We start from the raw sequence: 25,722 nt of genomic DNA, 5'->3' as shown, positions 1-25,722 counted from the left end.
AATAAATCTTTCTTCAGCACAATAATACATGCCCAAACCCAAGTCTCGGAGTTCGGAAACACATCACAAAATTGGTTTGGATTTAATTGCATTATCCAGTCTATAGCCCAAATGACCCTCATACAGTAAATATACTTTTTAAGTATATGTATTCATCTTTGAGTGTACATAGGAGTTTTCTGTAATTAAGGGTGTGCCATTTGTTGCTCAGTTTATGCGATTAACTCCGTAAATTCGTATGCTTCTCTCATTCTTGTTGGAAGTGGAAATGTGTATGTAGATATGCTCCATTTCTTAGAGGTTGTCTATGGTTTCTTTGAGTAACTTTTATTTAAGAAGAAATTATTAGACTAAGAATTGGTATGACATCTACAGAATGTAATATATTAGATTGGATTTTGTTTTAGGATGTTGTTTATGCGCTGGCACATGCCACAGGGAAGACTGGTCGGTTCACTCTGATTGAAAGGTGGAGAAATGTTGATAGACTTCTTGCACCACATGAACATCCACTTGAGGTGTGTTGGTAATGTTGGTACTCTTCAAAAGTATTTATGAAAGCTTTTATTCTCTAAAATGAAAAAATTCTCAAACAGTTCTATTTTGTCCTATAGATCTTGACAAAATGGGGAGAGTATTCAAATGATGTGCAATTCATTCTGGAACGTTCAAAGTTGGAGGGACCAAGAATAAGTGGACAGCAACAAGTACGTCAAAAACCGGTGGATCCCCTACGAGGCCTAGTTACGACAGCTACATCACCATCTTTGGGGCTTAACGAATCACCCGACTGGCGTACAAATTCACCACATGTGCCAGATCGGAGTAAAGACATTAGGAAATCACTGACATTCAGTGGTGGCCATCATGGACATGTGCTAACAGAAATAAGACGGGGTGACAATGTAGGTATAGTTAAAGGTGTACCTCAAGTGAAACAACCACTGGAGGTACGAGATGACCAAGATTTGCCTAATAAGGCATTAGACAATGGTTCTCCTAGTCAGACCGTGAACTCTTCTAATTCTGATGGCACTGCCTCACCTTTTGGTTACCGCAGTACTGGACAGGGAAGACGTGACGCTCCTCCTCCACCATACAGAGAACCACCCAGACCTTCATCTCCACCTCAACGCTGCCTTCCGCCATATCGTGACCCACCTCCTCCGGTACATACTCCACGAAATGGGCCTTCACCGAGCCGAGAGACAGCAGTTTCACCTCCGCCATCAGCTAGCCGTAGTAAACCAAAGAAGAATCTGCTCAAGGTAGGTTACATAAGCAAATATCAATGATGCACAGTTTGGTCCCGTAATACAAGAAAATATTTTCAGATTTGAGAACAAGTCAGAAGTTGGAAAGTGTAATTTTAACAGTTTCATTTACTCTGTAAATACATTGTTTGTTTTCTGTAGCAATTTCATATGTATTTTTTCATCTGTTTTTATTTTGAGATCTCATATTTTTGTAGGTACACACAGTTTGCTATTCTTTCTATCACCATTTTCTTTGGGGAGGGGACAGGGGCTCAACTGTGGTACATGTTGCTGGTGGTTGCTTTACTTTTGCCGGTGTTGTGTACATTTTAATCTTAACAAATTTTCAGAATCGCTGAAATTTAAGAAAGCCCCAGGGCCTGGTGGAAACCTTATCAAATTGTATATCGAATTTGCAGCTAAGTTAACTCCTCTTTTAACCATAATATAACATAGAGCCTCAAATAGAAAAGCTGTGCACAGTTGTTGGAAGAAAACACACATCACAGCCATCTACAGGAAGGGTAATGAAAGTAATCCACAAAACTAGCATCCATTATTATTGACATCTTAGAACATATTCTGCAACCAAATGTAGTGAGGTATTCCAAATAAGATAACCCCTTCTATTCTATCCAGCACGTGTTCTGAAAACATCAGCTATGCTAAACCTAACTTTTGCTTTTCTCACTTGACATCCTGAAAGCCTTGGATCAAGACAGTCAGGTAGAAGCAATCTATTGATTGTGTTAAACGTTTGACTCACTACCATACCAGCACTTACTAAGAAAATATAATCATGTGGGGAATCAAGAGACATTTGTGACTGGGTTGAGGAGTCCTCAGTGGGGAGGGTGCAGCCTTGCAGTCTTAGGTGGAGAGTCAGCAACGGATGTAGAAGTAACATCGTGTCAACGTCGTGAGTGCCCCAGGAAAGTGTGTTCAAACACTTACTGTTTATCTCGTATATTAGTGACCTTGCAGACAATATCAATATTAACCTTAAAAGTTTTTGCAGATTATGCTGTTAAACATGTTGACTTTTGATACAATATCAGTTATTCGCAATTAGAGTAAGTCAGTTTGTACAAATACTTGGGTATAACAATTTGTAGGATTATGAAATCGTTAGTGCGCTTGGAAAGTGTTTTCAGGCACTTGCTGTTTATCTTGTATATTAGTGGCTTTGCAGACAATATCAATACTAAACTTAAACTTTTTGCAGATGATGCAGTCGTGTAGACTCATAGGTAAGGCAGGTGGCAGACTTTGGTTCATTGTCAGGGTCAGGATATTGAGAGAATACAGTCAGTCTACAAAGGATACTGCTTACAAATTACTTGTGCATCCCATCTAAGAATATTGTTCCAGTGTATGGGACCAGTACTAGATAGGACTAATAAGGGATATATTGAGCCATGGTAGACCATTACAGAAATGCTGATAAAACTGAACTGGTAGATGCTTGAAGATAGATGCCAACTATGCATTGAAGGCCTACTTACAATCTAGAAACATACTACAACCCTCTATGTATTGTTCCTGAAGGGACCACAAAAACAAGATTGCATACACAGAGAAATTTAAGCAGTCTGTCTTCCCACACTCCTTACACAAGTGAAATGAGAAGAATACCTAATATGTGGTGCTGTGGGAAGTACCCTCTGGCAAGGACTTTACAGTGGTTTGCAGAATATGGATATAGACATAAAGAACATATTAAAAATAATAATTGTTTGTTGTGCAGCTCTTCATTTTGTTTACAAATTCTTGTATATAAAAATTCATGATTTTGTAAACTTCGTAGTAGAACTCTGACATTTATTTGATACCACTAGATATATACAGTGTGACAATTATTGAACTATATAAATGTAAGTTAGTTACAAGCTAAGGCATGTACACATATTATTCAACATATAAATGTCATTACAGATAATCGAATTTAGGTTATGACATGTTCGATGTGCCTGCCTTCATTGACAACAATGTGATGCAAAAGAATAGCGAAATTCTGCATGACCATCTGAAGTGTAGGAACATTGATGACATCAATGACCTCTTGAATGGCTGTTTTCGGGTCAGCAATGGTTTTGGGGTTATTGCTGCACACATTGTCTTTAATATATCCCCATGGAGTCGCATGTGTTCAGATCCGGATAATATGGCAGTCAATGGAGGCTCATGCCAGTGGCCTCTGGGTACCCGAGAGCCAGAATGCGGTCCCCCAAAGTACTCCTCCAGAACATCACTCTTCTGCTTTGATGGGATCAAGCTCCATCTTGCGTGAGCGACATCTAGTCGAAATCAGGGTCACTTAGGATAATGGGGGTGAAATCATCTCCCAGAGCCTTCACGTACCATTCAGTAGTCACCGTGCCATCAAGGAACATCACACCGATTATTCTGTGACAGGACAATGCACATCACACAGTCACCCACAGAGGGTGAAGAGACTTCTCGATTGCGAAATGCTGATACTCAGTCCCCCAAACGTGCCAATTTCGCTTATTGACAAACCCATCCAAATGAAAGCGGGCTTCATTGCTAAACCAAACCGTACCATGTGCATACTAATTCCCATCATATCCCACAGCCAATCATACAGATTGAACATCTGAACTCAAACCGTTCAGAAGTAATTTTATTTCATGTAGTTGAATAATTGCCACCCTGTACATTTTCCTGGTACACCCAGTGCATATTTTATGTAAATGTAAGTTTTGTTTTGACCACTTTATGTAATTTTGGTACCCAAAGAGAATTTAATCTTTGCTCCTACAGTATAATTATCAAGTTTTTGTTTAATACTTCATTACTCTCAGTACTTGAGCATTTGTTTTATTTGTACTGCAGCCAGATTATTCCCTAAAAATTAAGTTCATTCTGTTTGATAGTTCTGCTAGGTCTTGTTTCATCTTTTTCATTCACTTACTGGACTTTTGACATCATTTACTAGTTTTTTGACATGTACAGTAAACCATTCAGGTGATAATCTGCACTTATTAGAATGATAATTTGTCTTATTTTGTTGTTGCCAACTAGTACACGTGAGCAGTTGTCTGCCTTGCATCTCAATTTCCATTTATCAAGAGTTCTACCATCTTTTCTACTTTTTCACTGTGAAATCAATTTTTCCAGTTGTATGATTCCTTTCATTCTCTGATTTGTGTCAATTCTGTTTGCAATAACTTGTTTCTAATTGTTTCCTCCATTACCACCCTTACTAAAAGTGATTTTGCTTCTTGTACTTCTGGTTGCCTGTTCTGTAAACTAATGTTCATGTCAGTTGTTATTGTTAAAGTTCACTGTAATTACATTTCAGTTATGTCATACAATTTTAAGGTGTTATTTTTCTCTACTTCTCCAAAGTAGATAATTATATTGATTGGTATCTATTCTTTCTTGTGAACCTGGCATCATTGTAATTGTATTTCAGTCTTGTATTTGCTCTAATCAAGGTTTCAATGTGATCAGATGAATGTAATTTCCTAGCTCAGGTACATCGCAACTAAACCTTCCCTTAAGGCCTGATTCTTTGGTTATAATTAAGTTACATAATGGTTTGAATTGTACATAAATACGATGTCAGGCTTTGTATTTAGTGTAAAATTGTGATACATTTTTATTTATTTCGTAGTGATGTGTAAATGTATTTGTAGGATTTTCAGCAGTCTGTGGAGGGGAATGGCGATTGCCATCAAGAGTCTGTTCTTTACAATGCCCAGTACAGAGATCTGATGAGGCTTGTCAATTACCAGAGAGAAAAACTTGCTGCCCAGCAGGCAGAAATTGCAAAGGTATGCAGTTCATTGGAATTTATAGTATTTCAGCCTTTAATATATTGGTATTGCTTAAATATGTCTTTTTATGTTCATAGTGAAATTATTGCTTTTAGGCTAGAAGCACATTTCCCTACCAACGATTTCTATTTAGGTTTTTGTGGCAGCATTGGTCCTCTAAACGACAATATTGCCAGTTGTATCTCCCATCCTTATTCAACCAAATTTGTAATCTGTCTACAATGATCTTATATTTTAAACACTAGATTTACACATGTTTGTTGGATTTGTTGGCAACTGTAACTAAAAAAATTTGGATTGATGATAATTTTATTACTTCTGTAACAGGTATAAGAAGTGCAGCCTTGGGATTTGATGCACAATAGTATGGGAGATGTAAGAACATCTAAAGCATAACACATTAATTTTAATACAAATCTTACCCTTTTAATAATCTGCAACGTTCTCACAAATGCTATATCATCATTAGATGTTTCTCATCTGCAGTTCCCAAGAAGTACAGTGCGTAAAATAAAACTGACTTGAAAAATGTTTTCTATATGTTGTGACAATGTAATCTAAACAGCAAAGAAATAATTAGAAAATCAGCTGACTTGAGTTAGAACACTGCAAAACATTGCTGAAGTGAAAAATAACCTGTAGGAAGATATGGAAAAATTTCTATGCCTATTAGATGTCACCAGTCGCTAAAAATGTGTTTTATCAGAACATTATCAGAGAGGTTCTATATTATTGGTATGTCTAGAAATTTTCTGTTGTAAATGAGTTAAAGTATCCTGATCCACCTTCACCTATTCAGCTCTGTTGGTGATTTCTGAATGAAGTAATAGCAGGACATTTGGATCCTTAGACCTTTAAAGCTACATGGCGGCAGAATACTTCTGTGAGAGAGGCTGGCATATGATTACTGAAAGGATAATCGGTGCCTGCAATGGCAGCTTTAATTGTGGTGCCTCTAGTGGTGGAGCTGGTACCACGAATTACCATGGCAGCTGTGAGTGCGGTCGATAACAGACATGGTGTGCTTATGCTTGAGGTTGTACTGTTTACACGGCATCTCTGTGGGGGTATCGCCAGTGGCCTTGAGGGGCAGCAGCAGCTCACAATATACGTCTGTGTTGTGAACCAGTGACTCCCAGGGAGGATGCTATAGTTGGTTATATGTTTACTCCCTGTACATCACTTAGTTTAAAATAAGAGAAACAGTTCTACATAATTTTCTTTCCATATTACTGGAAAAGTTTATCGTCTCTAATTGTCCACTATAGTTTGAAATTCATGTTGTTCAGTAGATTTTGTTCCAATACATATAAATGCATTTTCTCTTCTAGTCTGGTTATTCATCCCAGCTCTTCAGCTCGAAAAGCAAACAATGTTCGGTGTTATACAGTAGCATAGTTAGCTGTTAGATACCACAGATGTACCATAGATTATCTGTCCCCTTTAGTTCAGTTGCTTACAATACCATTTTTTTCCTTTTACAAGAGTACAATTAAAAGGTCTTGTTTCAGGAATTAAAAAATCAGAAATACTGTGATATTGACCTACTTTACTTGTGCACGTAATTAAGCTACTGCATTGAGATGCTGTTATCAGTACCCACTACTTTACAGAAGCATTTGTGTCACTGTTGCACCCTGCCATTCAGTCACTGTTATCCATGAAATAAATGTGTGTGCCATGAGCAGATTATCCCATTGAAAATAATTTATAATCTTGGCTCTAATCACACTGTTTGCTGCTTTAGAAGTTCGAAAGAAGGAAACGTGTCCAATTGCAATGATTTGTTTTACTGGACATAATATACATCTAGGCCTATTTCATAAGCCTAAATACAAGATGCACATTGTGAAATAGACATCCATCAATCATAAGCGTTAGTCTTGTTAGTGATGAAGCCTATTATTTGCACTCTGTAATGGCCTTAAGATTTGAGCCAGTCAAGCCCATTAAAACAAAATATTGCAACTGTAGCTGATAACCATCCTTTAGTGAATATCACTAAATTGCAATGGAGGTAACACCTGTCAAATAAATTGAAATTTCATTCCATGATATGCTTCTGGGCTACACAATTCACAAGAGCTCTGGCATCTTTTTCTTTTATGACTCGGTTCGCCTAGACAATGCAAAAGCTCACACGTGGCTCACTAACAATCAATCTCCACCATCTCGAGAATGGCGAAGAGCAATTCTAAGGTGGACATCAATGTTACAGTGTGTTTACAAACTATCATGTTACACACATATTGTCCATTCTTCACACATACTGAAAGAAATTTTACTACATTGGGCACTGTCACTAATCAGTCTAATTTTCAGGTATCCATCTTGCACTATGGTTTCCATAAATTAAACCCATGATAATTCATGTTGTATGCTAATACAGTCAAACAACCTACTGAAAATGTATTGTGGTCTACAATTGCATGTAGGTTTTCTCTTGCCGTGCTCTCCACCTGTCGTGTCTCCTGCCTGTTTTCGCTGTAGGCCATGGTTCCCAAACCTTTCCTCAGATGAAACACTTTGAGAATCCTGGCACTTTGATGGAACACCTTCCTTATTATGAAGGTTAATAAAATTATAAACTTTTAAAAATGAGAAAAAAACTTGTTTTATCCAGTGGTTACTTAAATTTAACTCATTACTGTAACACAGAAATTACAGTATTTTTTTTAATAAGAAGAAATGCCGTTTTAATAGTTTTTTGTGGAGGACACATTCACTTCCCATGGAACACAGTGTGATAACCCCTGCTATAGACTGAACGTCCCGTCATGCGTTCTAAATCCTGAGGTGAGGTGAACATTGCCTCCCAGTTCTGCATTGTTTAAAGTAATGAATGATTCTCATATTTGGGCATTTATTATTTTTTAAATACATGTTTAACAAAAACATCTTACCTGCAGAAATTTACTACAGTGTTCTTCTCATCTTTTGTACGCATATCCAACTATTTTCGTTCTGAAATTGGACACAGTAAACAATGAGTAGTGTAGCTTAGTAATTCTGAATGGTATATGAATGAATTTCTGCATTATGATGATGATGATGTTCGTTTTGTGGGGCCCTCAACTGTGTGGTTATCAGCGCCCTTACAAATTCCCAACCTTTGCTCAGTCCAATCTCGTCAGTTTCATGAATGTTGATGAAATGATGTGGACAACACAAACACCCAGTCATCTTGAGGCAGGTGAAAATCCCTAACCCCACCGGGAATTGAACCTGGGACCCCGTGCTCGGGAAGCAAGAACAAGACCGTGAGACCATTAGCTGCGGACTGATATCCTTGGGAGAGTCAGCTGTGATAAAACTTTCAAAAGTATGTTAGGAACAACGGCGGCAATCTGTATCTTATTTTAACGAAAATTATCACAATTAATGATTTATTTCATTACCAGTGACCGATTTCAGTCTTAGTAGACATCTTCCGACCGGAGGATGACACAATTGGTGACCCACGTAGACGATAAGCAGAGCTGTAGTATATGCCGGGAGGCACCAGTTGCCAGCTGATGACTGTTGCCTCCCAGAGTATTCTACAGCTCTGCTCGTCATCTACCAGTCGTCAACTGCTGATGACGGTCACCAGGGGTGTCACCTTCTGGCCTGAAGATGGTCTACTAACACAGAAACTGTTCCACCTGGTGTGTAAAATATGTGAGACCGGTGAAATAATCTCAAATTTCAAGAATGTAATCATCCCAATTCCAAAAAAAGGCAGGTACTGACAGGTGTGAATATTACCAAACTATAAGTTTACTAAGTCTGTTTACAAAATACTAACTCAAATTATTTACGGAAAAGTGGAAAATCTGCAGACTTCAGGGAAGATCAGTTTGGGTTCCGAAGAAATGCAGGAAAACTCTAGGCAATACTGACCCTGAACGTATGTTAGAAAATAGATTGAAGAAATTAAACCTACATTTATAATATTTGTAGATTTAGCAAAAGCTTATGGCAGTTTCGACACTTTATGAAATTCTGAAGGTACCAGGGATAAAATATAGGAAGCAAAAAGTTATCTACAACTTGTATGGAAACCAGACAGTAATGAAATGATAATTAAATGGACACCCTAACTGCAAACAGGCGTTGATGTACTTCATTGGGAACATGTTGAAAATGTGTGCCCCAAACGGGACTCGAACCCAGGATCTCCTACTTACATGGCAGACGTTCCATCCATCTGAGCCACCGCGGGCACAGAGGATAGTGTGTCTGCAGGGACTTTTCCCTTGCACGCTCCCCATGAGATCCACATTCCCAACATGTCCACACCACTACATTCGTAGTGCGCCTAATAGATGTTTGCCCATCATACTCATTACTCGTGGCAGATTAATCTACCAAGTCCCGTACGAGTTCGGGCATATTGTGTGCGTTCGCATAAGAAGGTCAATGGCCGGAAAGCCATATTTTAACTATATATGACTGTAGTGTCTGTATAAAAGGCCATTTAAGCAGGAGATCCCAGGTTCGAGTCCCGTTCGGGGCACACATTTTCAACATGTTCCCAATGAAGTACATCAACACCTGTTTGCAGCTAGGGTGTCTATTTAATTATCATTTCATTTCTAGCAAAGCTGCATGGTCATCCACGGTAACTGTTCTTTTGGGAACAAATACTACCGTCATATATAGTTAAACCAGACAGTAGTTATAAAAGTCGAAGGACATGGAAAGGGAACCACTAGTTGAGAAGGGAGTGAGGCGGGGCTGTAACCTAGCACCAATGTTATTTGATGTGTATATTGAACAAGCGGTAAAGGAAACCAAGGAAAAATTTGGAAAATGATTTGAAGTTCAGAGAAAAGAAATAAAAACTCCGAGGTTTGCTGCTGAATTGTAAATAGTCAGATATGACAAAGGACTCAGAATAACTGTTGAAATAAATGGATAGTGTCTTGAAAAGAGGTTATACAATGAACATCAATAAAAGTAAGAGAATGGTAGTGGAGTGGTGTTGAATTAAAATGGGTGATGTCATAAGAAATAGATTAAGAAATGAGACATTAAAAATAGTAAATGTGTTTAACTATTTGTGCAGTAACTGATGATGGCTGAGGTAGAGAGGATGTAAAATGCAGATTAGCATTAGCAAGAAAACATTTCTGAAAAAGAGAAATTTTTTAACACTGAATATAAATTTAAGTATTAGGAAGTCTTTGCTGACCGTAGCCCTGTACAGAATTGAAACATTTATAATAAACACTGCAGACAGGGTGGGGATAAAAACTTTTAAAATGTGGTGCAACAGAAGAATGTTGAAGAGTAGATGGGTAAATTGAATAACTAATGAGGAAATTCTGAATTGAATTAGCAGAAAATGAAACTGCATGCACAAAATGACTAAATCAATGGAGTGGTTGGCAGGACACATCCTGAGGCATCAAGAAATTGTCAATTTATTAATGGTGGGAAGTGTGGAGGGTAAAAGCTGTAGAGGAAGACCAATGCTTAAATACAATAAGCAGGTTCAAATCAATGTAGGTTATGGTAATCTGCAGAGGTGATGGAGCTTGCACAAGATAGACTAGTGTGGAGAACTGCATCAAATCAGTCTTCAGACTGAAGATCATAACACATCACAACCTTTATAAATTACTCATACATTTTGATTCCTTGTAGCAGTTAGTAAAAGTTTCATTGTATGACTCAAGTATTGCTTGATTAGATTGTGTAATTTGCAGTCTTGACTGATTGATCTGCTTGAAAAGTGGACAAGCAACTCTTGAGATGAATTCACTGCATGAATATTTACATATTTACCTTATTCATGTTTTTTGTGTAAGGCTCTTGGGTAACTTTTCATTTTTTTTTTCTTTCTTACATTTAGTATGATGCTGAAATATCATTTTGGGAAGGTAAAACACGAGAACACCAACAACAGATGGAGTTCCTTTCACAGGAAATAGCAAGATATGAAGCAGCAGCTCGCGTAAGTGAAGAACAAGTGAGTAATGAACTGAATATTGTTATCTTCAAATGGTGGAATTTGTGGGTTACATATTTTAATTTGAATATTAGTCAATAGTGATTTATTCTTCTCATAAAATACGCTTGTTAGTCATGTGATAAAGATATAGGAGCCTCGCCAAAATTAATAATATAATTCACTGATATAAAATTATATCTGCTGAGATGGTACAGCAGTCTAAAGTTAACAATTTTTTCCCCTGAGAATGAACAGTTGTAGTTACAGAATAACGCTCAGTGTCATCCTGCTTAGAGTAGCAGTTCATCATTCAAGAACCCTTCCACCAAATAGGAACATTTCTGTGGGAATGAATCGTGCAGCTTTTATATTTTTTGGTAGACCTAACTTTGTGTTCGGAATGTTTTATCTTTTAGCCTCTTGAAGATTTTTCAGTTCTATCTATTTAGCAATCTCTAAGTATATAATTCCAATCGGTGAGCAAACACATAAAATTATCTTAATTTATTGTACTATATAAATGATCTAAATAATTTTCCAGAAATAATTCTAGTTACCTGTTTTAGAAGTTTGTCATCTCATAGATGTGTGAGGTGGGGACTGTTAAACTTAACATTTTTAAATAATGGGTGACATGGTTTCCTTGGATCCGCAGTATGCACATTTCTGATGACTTTTTTCTGTCTCTTCAGTATACTTTGTATATAACTAGAGCTTCCCCAAAAAACAATGCCATGCCTAATTACTGATTCAAAATAAGTGTGATATGCAATTTTCTGTGCACTGGACAATATTTGCTTTGCAGATGCAAAGCTACATAATTTGCTTGAAAGGTACTCAGTATTCTAGTTCTAAATTGTACCTTCATTTAGTTCTAGAAATTTGCCACATTCGGCTTCTGCTATGTCATTTTTAAGATTTATTTTAATTTCCTGCCATTTTGACTGTTGTGTCCTAAACTGTACCGTATGCATTATCATGTCTATAATTTGTACAAGGTGGTTGGGCCAACCATGAACATGCCAAACATACAATAAATGAATAAAACATCAACATACGTATTTACAGTGTGTACAGCGTAATAAAATTGTACATGTCTTTTGTATAACTGCTTGCTTCTGTTCCACACTGCCCAGGAAATATTTAATAACATCATTCTATTTTCATAATTGCCTCACTGCAAGTGTTCCAAGATCTGGACCGCGTCTTAAAAAGTAGTGCAGTTTAGATGCATTTGCATATAACGAGTGGGAGCAGTGATGTGTGCATTTGTGTGCATTGAGTGGAAGCAAAGACTCCATACTATGGTGGCATTCATAGTGCCCTCCATAAGAATATAGCGAGCTCTGCAGATAGCAGGGCTTGTGGTGGCACATGCTGACAGTGTGTTTAAATGACGTATGACATGTCTTCTAAGGAGATGTGGTTGTCACGTTGTGTGCCATCTGCAATTGACATAGACACCATCAATACTACATTCCTCCTCCCTCCCTCTTGAGCACCCCTTCCCCCCCCTCCCCCAAAAAAAAGGCACCGTCTTCACATAGTGTGGGTGCAGGTGACGATGTTGGGAGCTCTGTGCCATGGTGCAGCTGACGGAGTTGGATGTGGTGCAGTGGCAGATGATGCCAACCGACCTGTGTTTCAACATTTCACCTTGCAAACCATTGGGAACATGTGCCAAACAATTGGGGGTAGGACATACAACCAGCAGCACAGGTGGGTGCAGCAGTGGCACTGTTAAGGATGCTGAAGGCTGGGAGGCTGACTGATGTCAGTAACTGATGTCGCTGTGAAAGACAACAGATTAGTAGCTGCATTAGCAGCTGCCTAGGCAGTCAGGCTACCTCTATGGCAGAGTTGGCTGCTTACTCATATGTCCAGAATCAGGCAATGGCAAAGGCTGCTCAGAGGTGTTTGCAATGTTTCTGAAAAATGATATTATATGGCAGGATCACAATAATCACAAAACAAAGTTGGTTTTCATGCCACTGGTGGGTGCTTGTTTTGCTGTGAACAGTATAGTGAGCTCAAAACTTTGTCCTTCATGTTGAACTTCATTGGAAAGTTAGCATTTGAAACAAGGTGTCTAGGTTGGAATACATGCAACAAAATTACGGTGATGGTGACATTTTAACAATTTTTCTGCTGAGGCATCATGAAAAGACAGAGTGCGAAAGGCACTAAGAAACATTAAAAAAGCATTTTCTCTTGAGTGTGAATCATGAAGTTTGGATGTTTGAGCCTTGAAAGTGTGAATAAAATGTTCAGCTTCACCATCCTATTGAGGAGACATGTTGAATCCTATTTTACCAGCAAAATTTGTTGAAATTCCAATAAGGTAAACTGCAAACCATTGTCCGAATCAATAATTTGTGGCAAGCCTTTTAAACAAAAGACAGAAACAAGTACCTTTGATTGTGCTAGCACTAGTCCTCAAGTTTGTTGGAATGACAAATAGGTATCTACTGGATGCATTGACAATGTACTCGTAATGTGTTCCATAAAAGACTGGTAAAACCAATATGAATGTTTCGCCAAGGACCATCTAATGGGGTTAATTGTAAAATTTTTGATGCGGCACTGCTTGGTTGTCTATGCAGTGGGTAGTAATCTATTCATTCATCGTATCAAGACAGTGCGACATACAAAGCTTAGTGATTCCCTCATGTCCTCTTTGTAAAAATCGGAAAACATTTTGCTGTAATGTTGCGGGAATCATGAATAGAGTTTGTTCATTAGAAGTATGAAGTAAAATCACACCATTTTGAAGAGAAACTTTGTTCCATTGAGCATGATATTTTAGCACTAATGCATCTGAAATTGATTTTGGATTTCAAGGCCAACCCATCTGAATATAGTACTGCAGCAATTGTTTTATAGGGCCTTCAGTGTGATCTCGGCTTGATTACAGGTGCACTGTGCATGGGCATGCAGGAACTCAGCAGCCCACTGCAGCCTTTCAGACCAGCCCCATTCTGAGCATTTGTGCTGAGGATAAAGTGAGCTGCCGCTTCACATTAGGTGATGGCTTCTCATGGTGTAACGGACCTGTAAGAAGCTGTCTATTCGATACACATCTGTGTATCATACCTTTGCTTGGCCACCAATGGAAAGGCTCTTTCATACTCTACACTGAGCAATGAGTCCCTATGGGATTCTTGTGAAGGATTGCCTTTTAGAGATGAGTGTGGCTGGTTTTAGTGTTTTACACCAAGGTCAGAGCAGATCTCCACCTTAGCTCCTACTGAAGCGCAAAATTATTTTAGACATGATGCATTTTAAGAAAGATTGCATTCCAGATTTTATGTTTCAATCTCTGTTTTTTGACATTTTAGATAGGCATCACAGTTTTAAAGTTGTGTTCACTGACAGCTCCAAACAAGGGGACTCTCTTGGTTGTTCAGTAGTATTTCACAATGGTGTCTTTAAGATTTGCCTTCCCTGTAACTATTCTCTTACTGTATTTACTACTGAACTTTTTGCGACCTTGAGGACACTGGAGCAGATGAGGCGTCTTCGGGGCAAACATTTTCCCATCTGCTTCAATTCTCGTAGTGCCCTACAACTGCTGCAGCAGTACTCCCAGCAGAGAAAATTTCCCAGTAAACCCATGACCAACTGTACGTCCTACAGTGGTGAGAGAGGCAGATCTTATTCCACTGAGTACAAGGGCATTTGGGAACTTGGGGAAATGAACAAGCAAAGCTGCCAAGGAGGCTTGCAGGGAATGTGCCATTTCTGTACAGGCTCATTTTGCTGGAGAGTTTGATTCCAAATCTATGCAGAGATAAATGAATCGGTTGCATTTATTACGCTGAATGTGATTGTCAGTTCTGAGTTGAGGGCAAAATTTTGCACTGTACATGTAGCTTTGTGATTCTGGAACTTGTATCTACGGTTCCAATGAGTATTGCTAGGATGAGAGGGTAAGGGTTCAGATCTCTGTGTGTGTGTGGGGGGGGGGGGGGGGGAGGGGGGGGGGGAGGGGGGGGGGGAGCAGAGTTGGTATTCTGTGTGGCAGAAAAAGCAGTGTCTGCAGTCAAGCGTTAAATAACACTTAACCAATACTTCGAAGCACGTGAACTTACAAGAAATCTGGCTCGGCATTTCATGCACTGATTATTCCACTGCTTTTGATGCTTTAAAATTGCTGCCTGTATCCTTTTGTCAGCAAGGTTCTGAATAATTACATTGTAAAACTTTTCATTACATTGTGAAACTTTTCCTCTTGAAATGAAGCTCCACAAGCACCGTTAAATTTAAAATTCTTAGTGATACCCATGAGTTCAGTGTCCATTACTTATAAGACTGATTACTCTGTCAACGGTTATGCAAAAATTTTAAGTGAGCAGCAGCTACGTGGATCTGTGACTCAAATTTATCTGTTTTCCCTTAAGAGTTCCTTGTAAGATAGGGATTGATATTCTACTAGAGGGAACACTTTTTGACACCATCACACAATTTGTACTCCCACCCACAAAAAGAAGAAAGGATATTATGAGTTGCCTGAGATTTTGTAGACTGTAAAGTGCTGCTCCAGTTGAATTTTGTATTCTGTCCATACCTCCTGTTTTGCATCAAAGGAATGGAAGGTAGGGGGCAGTACCTGTCAGCTGGATTTCTGTTCTTCAGTAGTAATTGGCTGCTGGGCTTGTTGTGCTCAACAGTAATGTTTGTATTTGTTGGCTCTGAAACTGAATAAGTGCAGTGAGTGATGGCTCTCCAGTGGTTGCCGTTTTCTATGAAACTTAAGTACACTTTAAGACATAGAGAGAATAAAAAAATTGATTATTTTTCGACACTCCTGGAAGAGGTAATTGATTTTTGTTGACAGATGATGTTTAATCATGTCCCTTCGTATTCATCAGAAATGTTTGTTGTGTCCGTAGTTTGTATGAAGTGGTTGGACAAATCTTGAATACTCCAAACATTTAATAAATGAATAAAACATCAACACATTTATTTACAATATGTACAGCATAGTAAAATTATGTGTATCTTTTGTATTACTGATTGTTTCTGTTTCACATTGTGTAGGAAATATTTTTGCATGTTCATTGAATATTAACATTTTACAGTGGTCATAGTAGTCTCACTGTGAGTCTTTCGATATCTGGGTGGTATAGCTCGGTGTGCAGGGTCTTAAAAAGATGTGTGGGTGGTTACATTCCCATGTAGTGCATAGAAGCAAAGACGGCATACTCTGGTTGCATCTGTAGTGCCATCCATAAGATTATAGCAAGCCCTGTACATAATTGTTTCATGGTGGTGCCTGCTGGCAAGCTTAAATTATGTGTGTTCTGTGGAGCTGCGGGTGGCATGTCACTTGTGATTGACATAACACTGTCAATACCACATATATCTTTGAAACAATAGCTGGAGCCACATTTCTAAACTATTGAATGTATTAATATTGCAGTCAGACATTTTCTGCTTCACAGTTTTCAGTTAAAACAAATGTATATCTGCAAACAGAATTGATGTTGATGAGCAACTTATTAGCATAGAACAGAAAAAATAGGATGGGAAATATTTAGTTGTACATTCAGTATTAGTTGATTGCCTTTTAGATTGATTTCTCAAATAACTTTGTAAGGAGGAAAAAATCTGAACATCACAACTGTTGGGAATTGTGATATTGAATTTTATTGGTCAGTGTTTAGTACGTCAAACCATTGTCTTACTGGATTACTCTTTAAGTTCTGTAATAAAAAAGTGCTTCACAATAACTGTTGCAGTTTGAAATATTGGCAACACTATAAAATTTGTTTGAAATACAACTTCCTCACAGCTAAATTTTGTTCAGTGATACATTGTTAGCACAGATTGCTGCTTTGAAGTACAGCTACTTGAACAGATTCCATATGAACTTTGTGGTAAATGAACTCTTACATTCCTTGAATTATATCTCTTCTTCTTCTTCTTCTTCTTCTTCTTCTTCTTCTTCTTCTTCCATGCCATATTTCTCATGTCTCTTTGGGTCATCCCTCCCAATCTTGTTACACTATTATGATCGTATTCGTGTCATTTCACAATGCATTCCCCTTGTTTTCGAGTAATTCTGTAGGATCCTAATCCATACATTCAGTAGTTATCTGGGCCCCCTTTTTGGTAATTTTATCTCTAGAACTGTTCTTGGTATATGATTAAGTTCATGGTACGTGGAATGTCCATACTGGTGTAGAAGATTCTTTTGGAGCTTTTCCTCCATGTTTGCTACCTTAAACGAGCCCCAGATGTGGCCATATCTGACTCGCTGTCTATTAGGGTCACTGCTCCAGACTAGAGACAGGCAAATTCATTCACTCGTTCACCATTCCTTTTTTTTTTTTTTTATCCAATTGTGGATGCTACATGGATTTTAGATAAATTTCCAGAAAAAAATCGGGTATGCACAGAAATTCATTGATTAGCTTATGTAGACATGTTGTATACTTCAATTTCTATAGCCAAATGGATTAGTCACTTGATGTGATGGACCAGTGATATACAAGCCAAGTAGAGAGAGGCTAGAGCAGTCTGAACAGTACAGATCACGGAACATGCTTACAACCCAGTGCATACAACCCTAATCATTATTAACTTTTGATGGGTGTTTGTAATAATAGAAAGTACAGTGTCTTCATTTTCACATTGTTTATAGAAAATAATATTTACTTCTGTGGGCATTACTAAAATGAAATAATTAGAAGTAAACTGTCATCTGTCAAACCAACATTAGACTTCAGTTTTCTTGTACAATGAGCTGGCGAGTAAATTAACTACACATCAAAGTGTCATAGTATCTATGTGGGAAGTAAAGATTTACTGGGAAAAATCATGACTTCAGCACAGGAGTTGAAACTGTATACTAAAACAGAAGCTCTGTATTAGCAACAGGGGGCAGTTACATAAATATGCTGGGAGATGGCGGAACTTCATAAGTAAAATAAATAAATAAAAAAAACTTTTCCTTATTGAAGACCTTGGCAACATAGCCCACATCATTGCTTCGAATATCCTTACAGTTGGAAAAAAGACAACCAGTTTTTGATCAGCAGTCAGCTGAAAGGGTCTCCAAGGTTCATGTTTGGAATCACTCATCAATTATTTGAGAAAGAGAATTCCTGAACAAGCACAGGCAGCCATTAACAGACAAGACTAAAATGGATATGAAATTCAACAGTTCACTAAATAACATATTAATGTATGTAAAATATAAATTTTGTGTCCAAATTTATTTGAAATGAAAAGTTCACTACTTGCTCAATGCTGATAATTTTAGGCATATTTATATTGTGTAAATTACTGCAGAAAAAGGCATGGAAAAATTGTCCATGAGACTCGCACTGAATGGCGGTTTAGTTAAATCATTAGTGTTTGTCACAACAGCTTAAAATACCCCAACTTTTCGATGAGTGAGTGTGTTTTGATTGAAGGCATTTTGGTAAAAGATCTCTTGTATTTATCTTGAAGGCATAAGAGATATGAAGGGATTATATTGATAAATTTTGAATTAACTGCAAAGACTCTTCTCTTAGAACCATCTCGTAGATTATCTTTCCATGCTCCTAGGGCAGGGCTTAACAACTAGCCAGTTTTGAGTGCGAGTACTCGCGTCTGCTCAGGCACGTGCTTACGAGCAGGTGCAAGGTCCCGGAGTAGGGAGGGAGGGGAAATGCGCGCGCACGTTTGAATAGGGCCGCAACGTGCCTATTGAATTCGTGTGGACTGTGTAACGTTTAAAATACTACGATCAGCTCTAACAGTCACTTCGCTGGTTAAGAATCATGTCAAGTCGCCGTTGTGTAACCCCAACCATGCTTTCGCAGTTCAACCCCCATTGGGAGGAATTGTATCTGTTTACAGAAAAAGTTGGTGTTGCAAAATGTTTGGTATGTCACTAAACGCTGAATTCTTTTAGGAAATTTAATTTGCAGTGACATTATATGTCGTACCATGCGAAAGACTACGGAAGTGGAAAATGTGATGGGCCAGATCGTACACAGGAAGTTATTAAACTGAAAAGGAAGCTATTCGAAGAAGATCTGGATGACGAAGAAAAATCAACTGAGGCAGCTCTCAGAGTGAGTTACAAAATTGCTTTCCTTTTAGCAAAATCCCTGCGGCCCTTCACTGATGGCGATTTAATAAAAGAATGTTTGGTAGTTGCAGCGGAACATTTGTGTCCATCTCAAGTTGAACAGTTTCGGATTGTACCATTATCTAACATGACCATTATGCGTCGCATACAGGACATGGCAGACGACTTCCAGAGCCAGCTTGCAAATATCTGTAAAGATTTTATGGCGTATTCTCTAGCTCTGGACGAAAGTGTTGATATCACTGGAACAGCGCAGCTTGCCATATTTATTAGAGGTGTTAATAGAGATCTTCAGGTGAGGGAGGAGCTCCTCGATGTAGTAGCCATGAAGAACACTGAGGTGATATTTTATGAAGTGTTGAAGAAAGTGTTGAAAATATAGGACTGTCATGGAATTCTTTAGTTTCAGTGTCTACAGACAGTGCACCAGCGATGACAGGGAAAAAATCAGGTTTAGTTGCGCTGTTGAAGGAGAAAATGCAAAAACTGACTGTGCCGAATGAAATAAGGGCGTTCACTGTGTGATCCACCAGGAAAACTTATGGGCAAAGAGTATCTCTCTAAAAAGTGTGATGATTGTTGTTGTTCGTACAACCAATTATATAAGGAAGCATGGGCTACAACACAGGCAATTTAAAAGCTTTCTTGAGGATGTAGAAAGCCAGTATGGTAGCCTGCCTTATTACAGCGAGGTCCGCTGGCTTAGTCATGGCGAATTATTAAATTGATTTTTTTGCCTATTAGATGAGATATATATGTTCATGGAAATAAATAACATGTGTGTTCCTGAATTGAAAGAGCCTTCATGGAAATGTGATCTCGAGTTCTTAGCAGATTTAACTAGCCATCTGAATGCTTTGAACATTTCAGTACAAGGTAATGATCTGCGAATTCTCATTTCATAGATCGAATACGAGCTTTTAAAATGAAATTGACACTTTGGGTGAGTCAGCTGGAAACAGGAAATCTAGCTCATTTTCCTAAATTATTATGATGTTCACAAAGACTGTCAACGTTATTCATATAGTTTAGTTGCTCTTAAGGAAGAATTTGATCTACGCTTTCAAGATCTGACAGCACTAGACAGTGATTTTGATCTGTTCTCCTCTCCATATTCAGCGAATATTGAAGAGATTTGTCCTGAGCTGCAACTAGAAATTATTGACCTGCAGTGTGACAGAGAATACAGAGACAAATTTGAGAATAAGAAAAACATTTTGGATTCTACAGACATTTCCCTCAGGATAGATTTCCTCGTTTGCACAAACTGGCGGCTACAATAATATCAATGTTCGGTTCCACGTATGTTTGTGAACTGTTCTCTGTAATGATATGTAACAAGACGCGCCTGAGAAACGCATTGTCTGATGGAAATTTAAACTGCACGCTGCGCCTACAATGCACAAGAACAATTACTCCAAACATAGACGCAATTGTAAAGGGCAAAAAGTACAAGATAACTGAGAGTCCCACACTTCAGTGACACCTTTTATTGTGTAACAGTTCATAAATTAATACGAATGTAGAGGCATACACCAAGCTAATAAAATTATGTGGCACGTGTACATTCTCCTTTATTTGTTTCATTTGTCGCAGTAATAATTCGTGAGTAATATCCCTGCAGGTGGCCGCGGATTTACATTGACTGGCGGCAGCTTTTGTGTGCCCCACGTGACTCTCCCCACTCTCCGCTCTGGTCCGGTAGTGGGGGTAGCGTGCTCGCGCTGCTCCGTGCTCGCGCCTTGCTGCTCACAGCTTGCTCCGCAAGCACGTATGTTGTGAAGCCCTGTCCTAGGGGATCCATCATGCAGGGTGGATGGCAAGTGCCGTTTGCGTATTGAAAAAGTTTTATGTTCCCTGATAAAGTTGAATTATGACCACAAGAAGAGACTGCAGTTTGTTTTATTGCTGTTTTCCTTACCAGCATGTATCCTGTGCCACTTCCGAAGGCAAACCAATGTAATTAGGTTTCAGAATTCTTTCAAAACTTTCTGTGTGTATATTATGTTGACAGTAGTATACCTATAGTATAGCTTTACAAAAAACTGAAAAATAATTTATGGTCCCTGTCCTGCATTATACTGTCTGAATCTCCTGAATCAAAAATGAAAACGGCCACTACACTGAATCGTGAAACAAAACCAGTGGATAAAAGTATATAAGAATTCACTGAGGAATCTACCAAATCCCAAAAATTGTGCCTAATGGGATTGAACAGTTTGTTTCTAATAAAGTAAGAGTATTCTTAAACAGGTTTGATTTGAGTGAAGAGTTCTTACAATGAAAATGAAGATGATGTCAACACTCTACACCTAGTTACTAAACTAAAGGTTGTAAGTTATCTGGCTGAGACAGTGAAATAATTATGTACACACGGTATTTAGTGCATGTTTTAATGTATATTTTGGAGTGTGATAGTGGACAGATTACTATTACTGTGCCATTGCCAATATTTTGACCGTATGGATCCATGTTAAAGCTGAACTGTTGGTATTTCTGGAACAGGCTCATTTGTATACCTCATTTACACAGTAGTAGTTTGTCTGCTCATGAAATCAGCTTCCTTGTCACTAATTCCCACCTTTTTGATGCCCAACTCATATACTTAAACACATGAACAAACAGTACTTCTTATTGTTGCCACCTTTCCATGTGAAATGTGCCCTTTCCTACAGAAGTTGATTTGTTATGTGAATTCAAAACCAACCTCATCAATGCAACAACTCTTTGAGTTACTTTGTCATCTTCATACACGAGCAATTTTCTTGGCCATCTCATCCACACACAAAACTAGTGAATCTTCTCAATAGTTACATAGATGAGTATCCATAATCATATATTTCTGTTATACCTTGAAATCTATCTGTTAATACTCCCATGATGTGTAAAAGTTTTAAAAGTCAAATCCTGAAATGAGGCCTACAATACTGTGTATTGTCCTCAAACCACCACAAATAGCATTTTGTTGCCACCAAATTGCATAACTTTTTGGTCAGCTTCTTTATCACTTATTTATGTATTCACTGTGTTTGCTGTTTAAAGTCAGTATTTCTTATGAGGAAATGCCTGCTACTTTTATTGACATTCCTATTCAACCTCTGAAACAAGCAGAGTAACTGATAGCTTACGCATCACAAATTCTTATTGAACCTGGTTTTAAAATCTTGATTTACACATGCAGATATTAGATATTACATTCATTTACATTATGTGTCATCAACATTAGTTTATGGTTCTGCTGAATTGGAACAAACCGTAATGTACAACATACTTGAAGCATTAATAGTGATTATAAAAGATACGTTGCGTCACCAACAGTACCTCTCATAGTCATAAACTACACTTTTCCTTGTTTCTAATGAAGTAAGTCAACAGGATATTAAAATTACCTTCCTTTTGGTCTTTTCATGCCCCTAGTTAATTCAGCACCAACAGTTTTACTACTTTTGTATTCCTTACTTATGTATAATTATGCAAAACATGTATCCCATATTACATACACATATAGCAAGGTATTTCTTCCTCATGAGACTCACTTGTAGCTTAAATATTGATAGATTGTCCTCATAATTCCAGTTACGGCAGTTGGTGAATGTAGAAGAAGAGAGTGAGATTGTGCGTCAGCAAGAGAAGACTTTGAAATCTGAACTCACATTGTTACGTTCAAAACTTGCAAACTGTGAGACTGAATTGCTTCAGTGCAAAAACAAAATAAGGTAAATAACAAATGAATTGGTTTTTAAAATGTTACTTTGTATTTGCACTTGTGGTATTGAAGTAGCAGAAACCACATGCTATGTAGCTGTCTCATGCTACAGTTATAATCTGATGATTTTACATAGGAGTAGTGAAATTTTTAAAGATAAATTCTTTATTGACCAAGAGAATGTTTTCTTGAATTCCATATGAACTAATCCCAAAAATGTTGTAAACGGACTTGATTACTAAATTCACTTCTGACGCGGGTACTGCTGACCTTGATGTCATACACTCTAAAACACAGCAACAGTAACCACCAACACCAACACTTCAGGCCCTTATGTTGTTTTGTCTGACCACCTCCATGGTCTAATAGTAACTCACCGGCAACTGATGCAGAGAACCGAGGTTTGATTCCAGGTGACAACATTAGATTTGTCTGTCAAGAAACCAAAACAAAAAACTACTTTGTGTCATAAGACATCTATTTAATTTTGTTTATTTTGGTTCATTACGTTCATCAATATTTTACAGTTTTAAGTTATCACTTTTTTGAGCACTTCATAGAATGTGAGTTTAATTAGAAGCATTCCTGAATTGCCACCTGTGGTTTACATGGTATATATTCTTCTATTGATCTCAGTTTTGGTTATAAACAGGCCTCGTGTGCATTGAATAGCCCTTCATTTCAACTTAGTAGCCCCCCCCCCCCCCCAATTGTGTGTGTGTGTGTGTGTGTGTTTCCCAGATAGGCATATCATGTGTAACCATCTCTCATAAATTAAAATCTGTTAGGTTCTTGTATGGATGAGCCAGTACCATTTTAAAAAGTTTCAGCTTGTTTTCAATAGTGGCACTATATTTCAGTCCAATAAATATAGTTAATAAATTATTTTAATATCATTTAAAAATAATATTTGTGTGCCTATCCAGGCTCTTGCTAGAGGAATTGCAATTGGAGCAAAGATATGTGCTACGGGAATATGAAGATAGACAGTCTCTGGAGCGATCATTGTTGGGAGAGATGGAACGTTTGCAACGGGAGGTGGAACAAGCACGTCAGAATGCTGAGATGTCTGCTCTTTGTGCTGAGAATTTGAAGAGAGAGGTATTAACTGGTATTATGACTGCTTTTATCCTTTTTGTGTTAAATCTTAGAGCTATAAATTATGTTATGAACAGTTTGGTATTACTAATTGTAAGTCATAAATTCTGTTATAATGAGATTTGTAGACTTTTGAAACAGATATACTATGTGAAAAAAAATTGCCATACTTGATGGTCAACATTCAATTCCTCATTCCAGTTCAAAACAAAAGTGTGTCTTGGAAAACATAGTCCTCCCAATGGGTTTAATATAAATGCAAATTAAGAAACGAGGCTCTGGCAATGCTGTAACTGCTTGCAGCATGGCCAAGAACAGGTAGCATGAACTCTGTGCTGTGCTGGAGCTGTCCCATTTGCATGAGGCAATGCAATGGGGAATAGAAATGCAGACTCATCAGTGTTACAGTCAGTTTTACGCCAAACCTTGCAGTTAAAGCATCAAATTGTATCCATTTTACACCTCCACAGTACAGTATCTTGTGTGTTTCTTTCTATTACTGTTACCTTTATTTAAACATTAAGATGTAACATAAACTTCTTGCATATGTAAACGACCACTTTGTTTTGTCCATGACACAAATAAAGCCAATACAAAATAATCATGGATAAATGTATGATACAGTGATGCATTAAAGTTGTTTGGAAATAGGCAAGGGCCCAAAATCACTCCTCCCACAATTCCATCCTACAGGTTTATGCAGTGTGCCTGAAAGTCATGTTCATGGGTTATGTGTGGGTTGTGTTCCGATCAATAATGGCTGTTGTGGGGGTTGAAAATACCATCACAAGTGAAACTAGATACGTCAGTCTGTATTATGTTCTTCATAAAATTTTTGTTATCTTCCACTTGGTGCAAAAGCCATTCACAAAACTGTACTCATCGAATGCATTCTTCTGGCCACTGGTGTTGAGTTAACATGTAATGATACCGATGCAATTCATCATCATGGAACACTTAAACAACCAGTCTGTGAGGTATCTGGAACTGCCTTGCTATATCATGGGTACTTTGCTGAGGTGATAGATGAATGGTTTCAAGAATCATGTCCTCTGTGGAGTACGTCTAGTCCTTGGACAACATCTGTCCATTACTTGTGGATGAAGATTACCGGTTTCCCAAAAGCATTGCTTCAGTTGACATTCTTATCAGGATGCCACCATTGAGGGCACTGTGCATCATATACACATGCAGCAGCAGTAGCTTGGTAATCCGATGCACACAGCACCAAAAGCACATCAATGTATTCATTGCTGCCCTACATGTACTGCACAGGACCAGTTATGATTGTACACTGTGTGGTTAGTAGACTCATGCAGTGTAGTGGTTCCCACTGTCAAGTGATGGGCAATTGTCCTGTTACAAAATGATGTCCTGCTCTTAAACAATGAGAATTGGGGAATGGATGTCTAAAAAATAAAAAAGGAATCTGACAAGGATTCGAACCATAGCTCCATGATGGATGTGGGCTTGATTTCTCAGCAGTCTACTTAGTGAGCTATGACAGCTGGTACAGTAGTGCAGGATGATACACATTTCTCTGTTCATTATGATGCACTGCACAGTGTGACAGTGTTGCCAGCTCCTCGTTTTCATACGTGTGTGTTCAGAATGCACCAAATCTGATTTTGCTAGGTAAACTTTTGTCTTGAATCTGGATGAGGAATCACATGTTGACCTCCAAGTGCTGCAGTTTTTTCTTCAGTCTGTATTATTTGGGAAACATGTAGAAATATAAATTTCACGCCAAAATTTAAGAGTAAAGAAGGAATATAGGGGAATATAAACAAACCATCATTTGTTGTTGGTAAAATATTTTGAAAAGTGAAAGAAAC

General features: G+C 38.0%; 1 protein-coding gene across 2 annotated transcripts in view; it reads left to right on the top strand.

Annotated features, from left to right (window-relative positions):
* Positions 1–25,722, top strand: part of LOC124721534 (ras association domain-containing protein 8) — an 85,345-nt gene that overhangs the window by 32,363 nt on the left and 27,260 nt on the right. The window contains exons 2-7 of one of the 2 annotated variants that reach the window (XM_047246559.1): positions 408–518; positions 615–1,268; positions 4,919–5,056; positions 10,899–11,000; positions 22,660–22,799; positions 23,716–23,890. In XM_047246559.1, the coding sequence (XP_047102515.1) occupies positions 408–518; positions 615–1,268; positions 4,919–5,056; positions 10,899–11,000; positions 22,660–22,799; positions 23,716–23,890 (1,320 nt within the window). Of the gene's footprint in view, positions 1–407; positions 519–614; positions 1,269–4,918; positions 5,057–10,898; positions 11,016–22,659; positions 22,800–23,715; positions 23,891–25,722 lie in introns of both variants that reach the window. The other variant, XM_047246558.1, reaches the window with a different exon arrangement.

The sequence above is a fragment of the Schistocerca piceifrons genome, chromosome X (genome assembly GCF_021461385.2).
Source record: "Schistocerca piceifrons isolate TAMUIC-IGC-003096 chromosome X, iqSchPice1.1, whole genome shotgun sequence".
Classification (NCBI taxonomy): Eukaryota; Metazoa; Arthropoda; class Insecta; order Orthoptera; family Acrididae; genus Schistocerca; species Schistocerca piceifrons.
The sequence above is the reverse complement of the archived record's forward strand: the minus strand, read 5'-3'. Positions and strand labels throughout refer to the sequence as shown.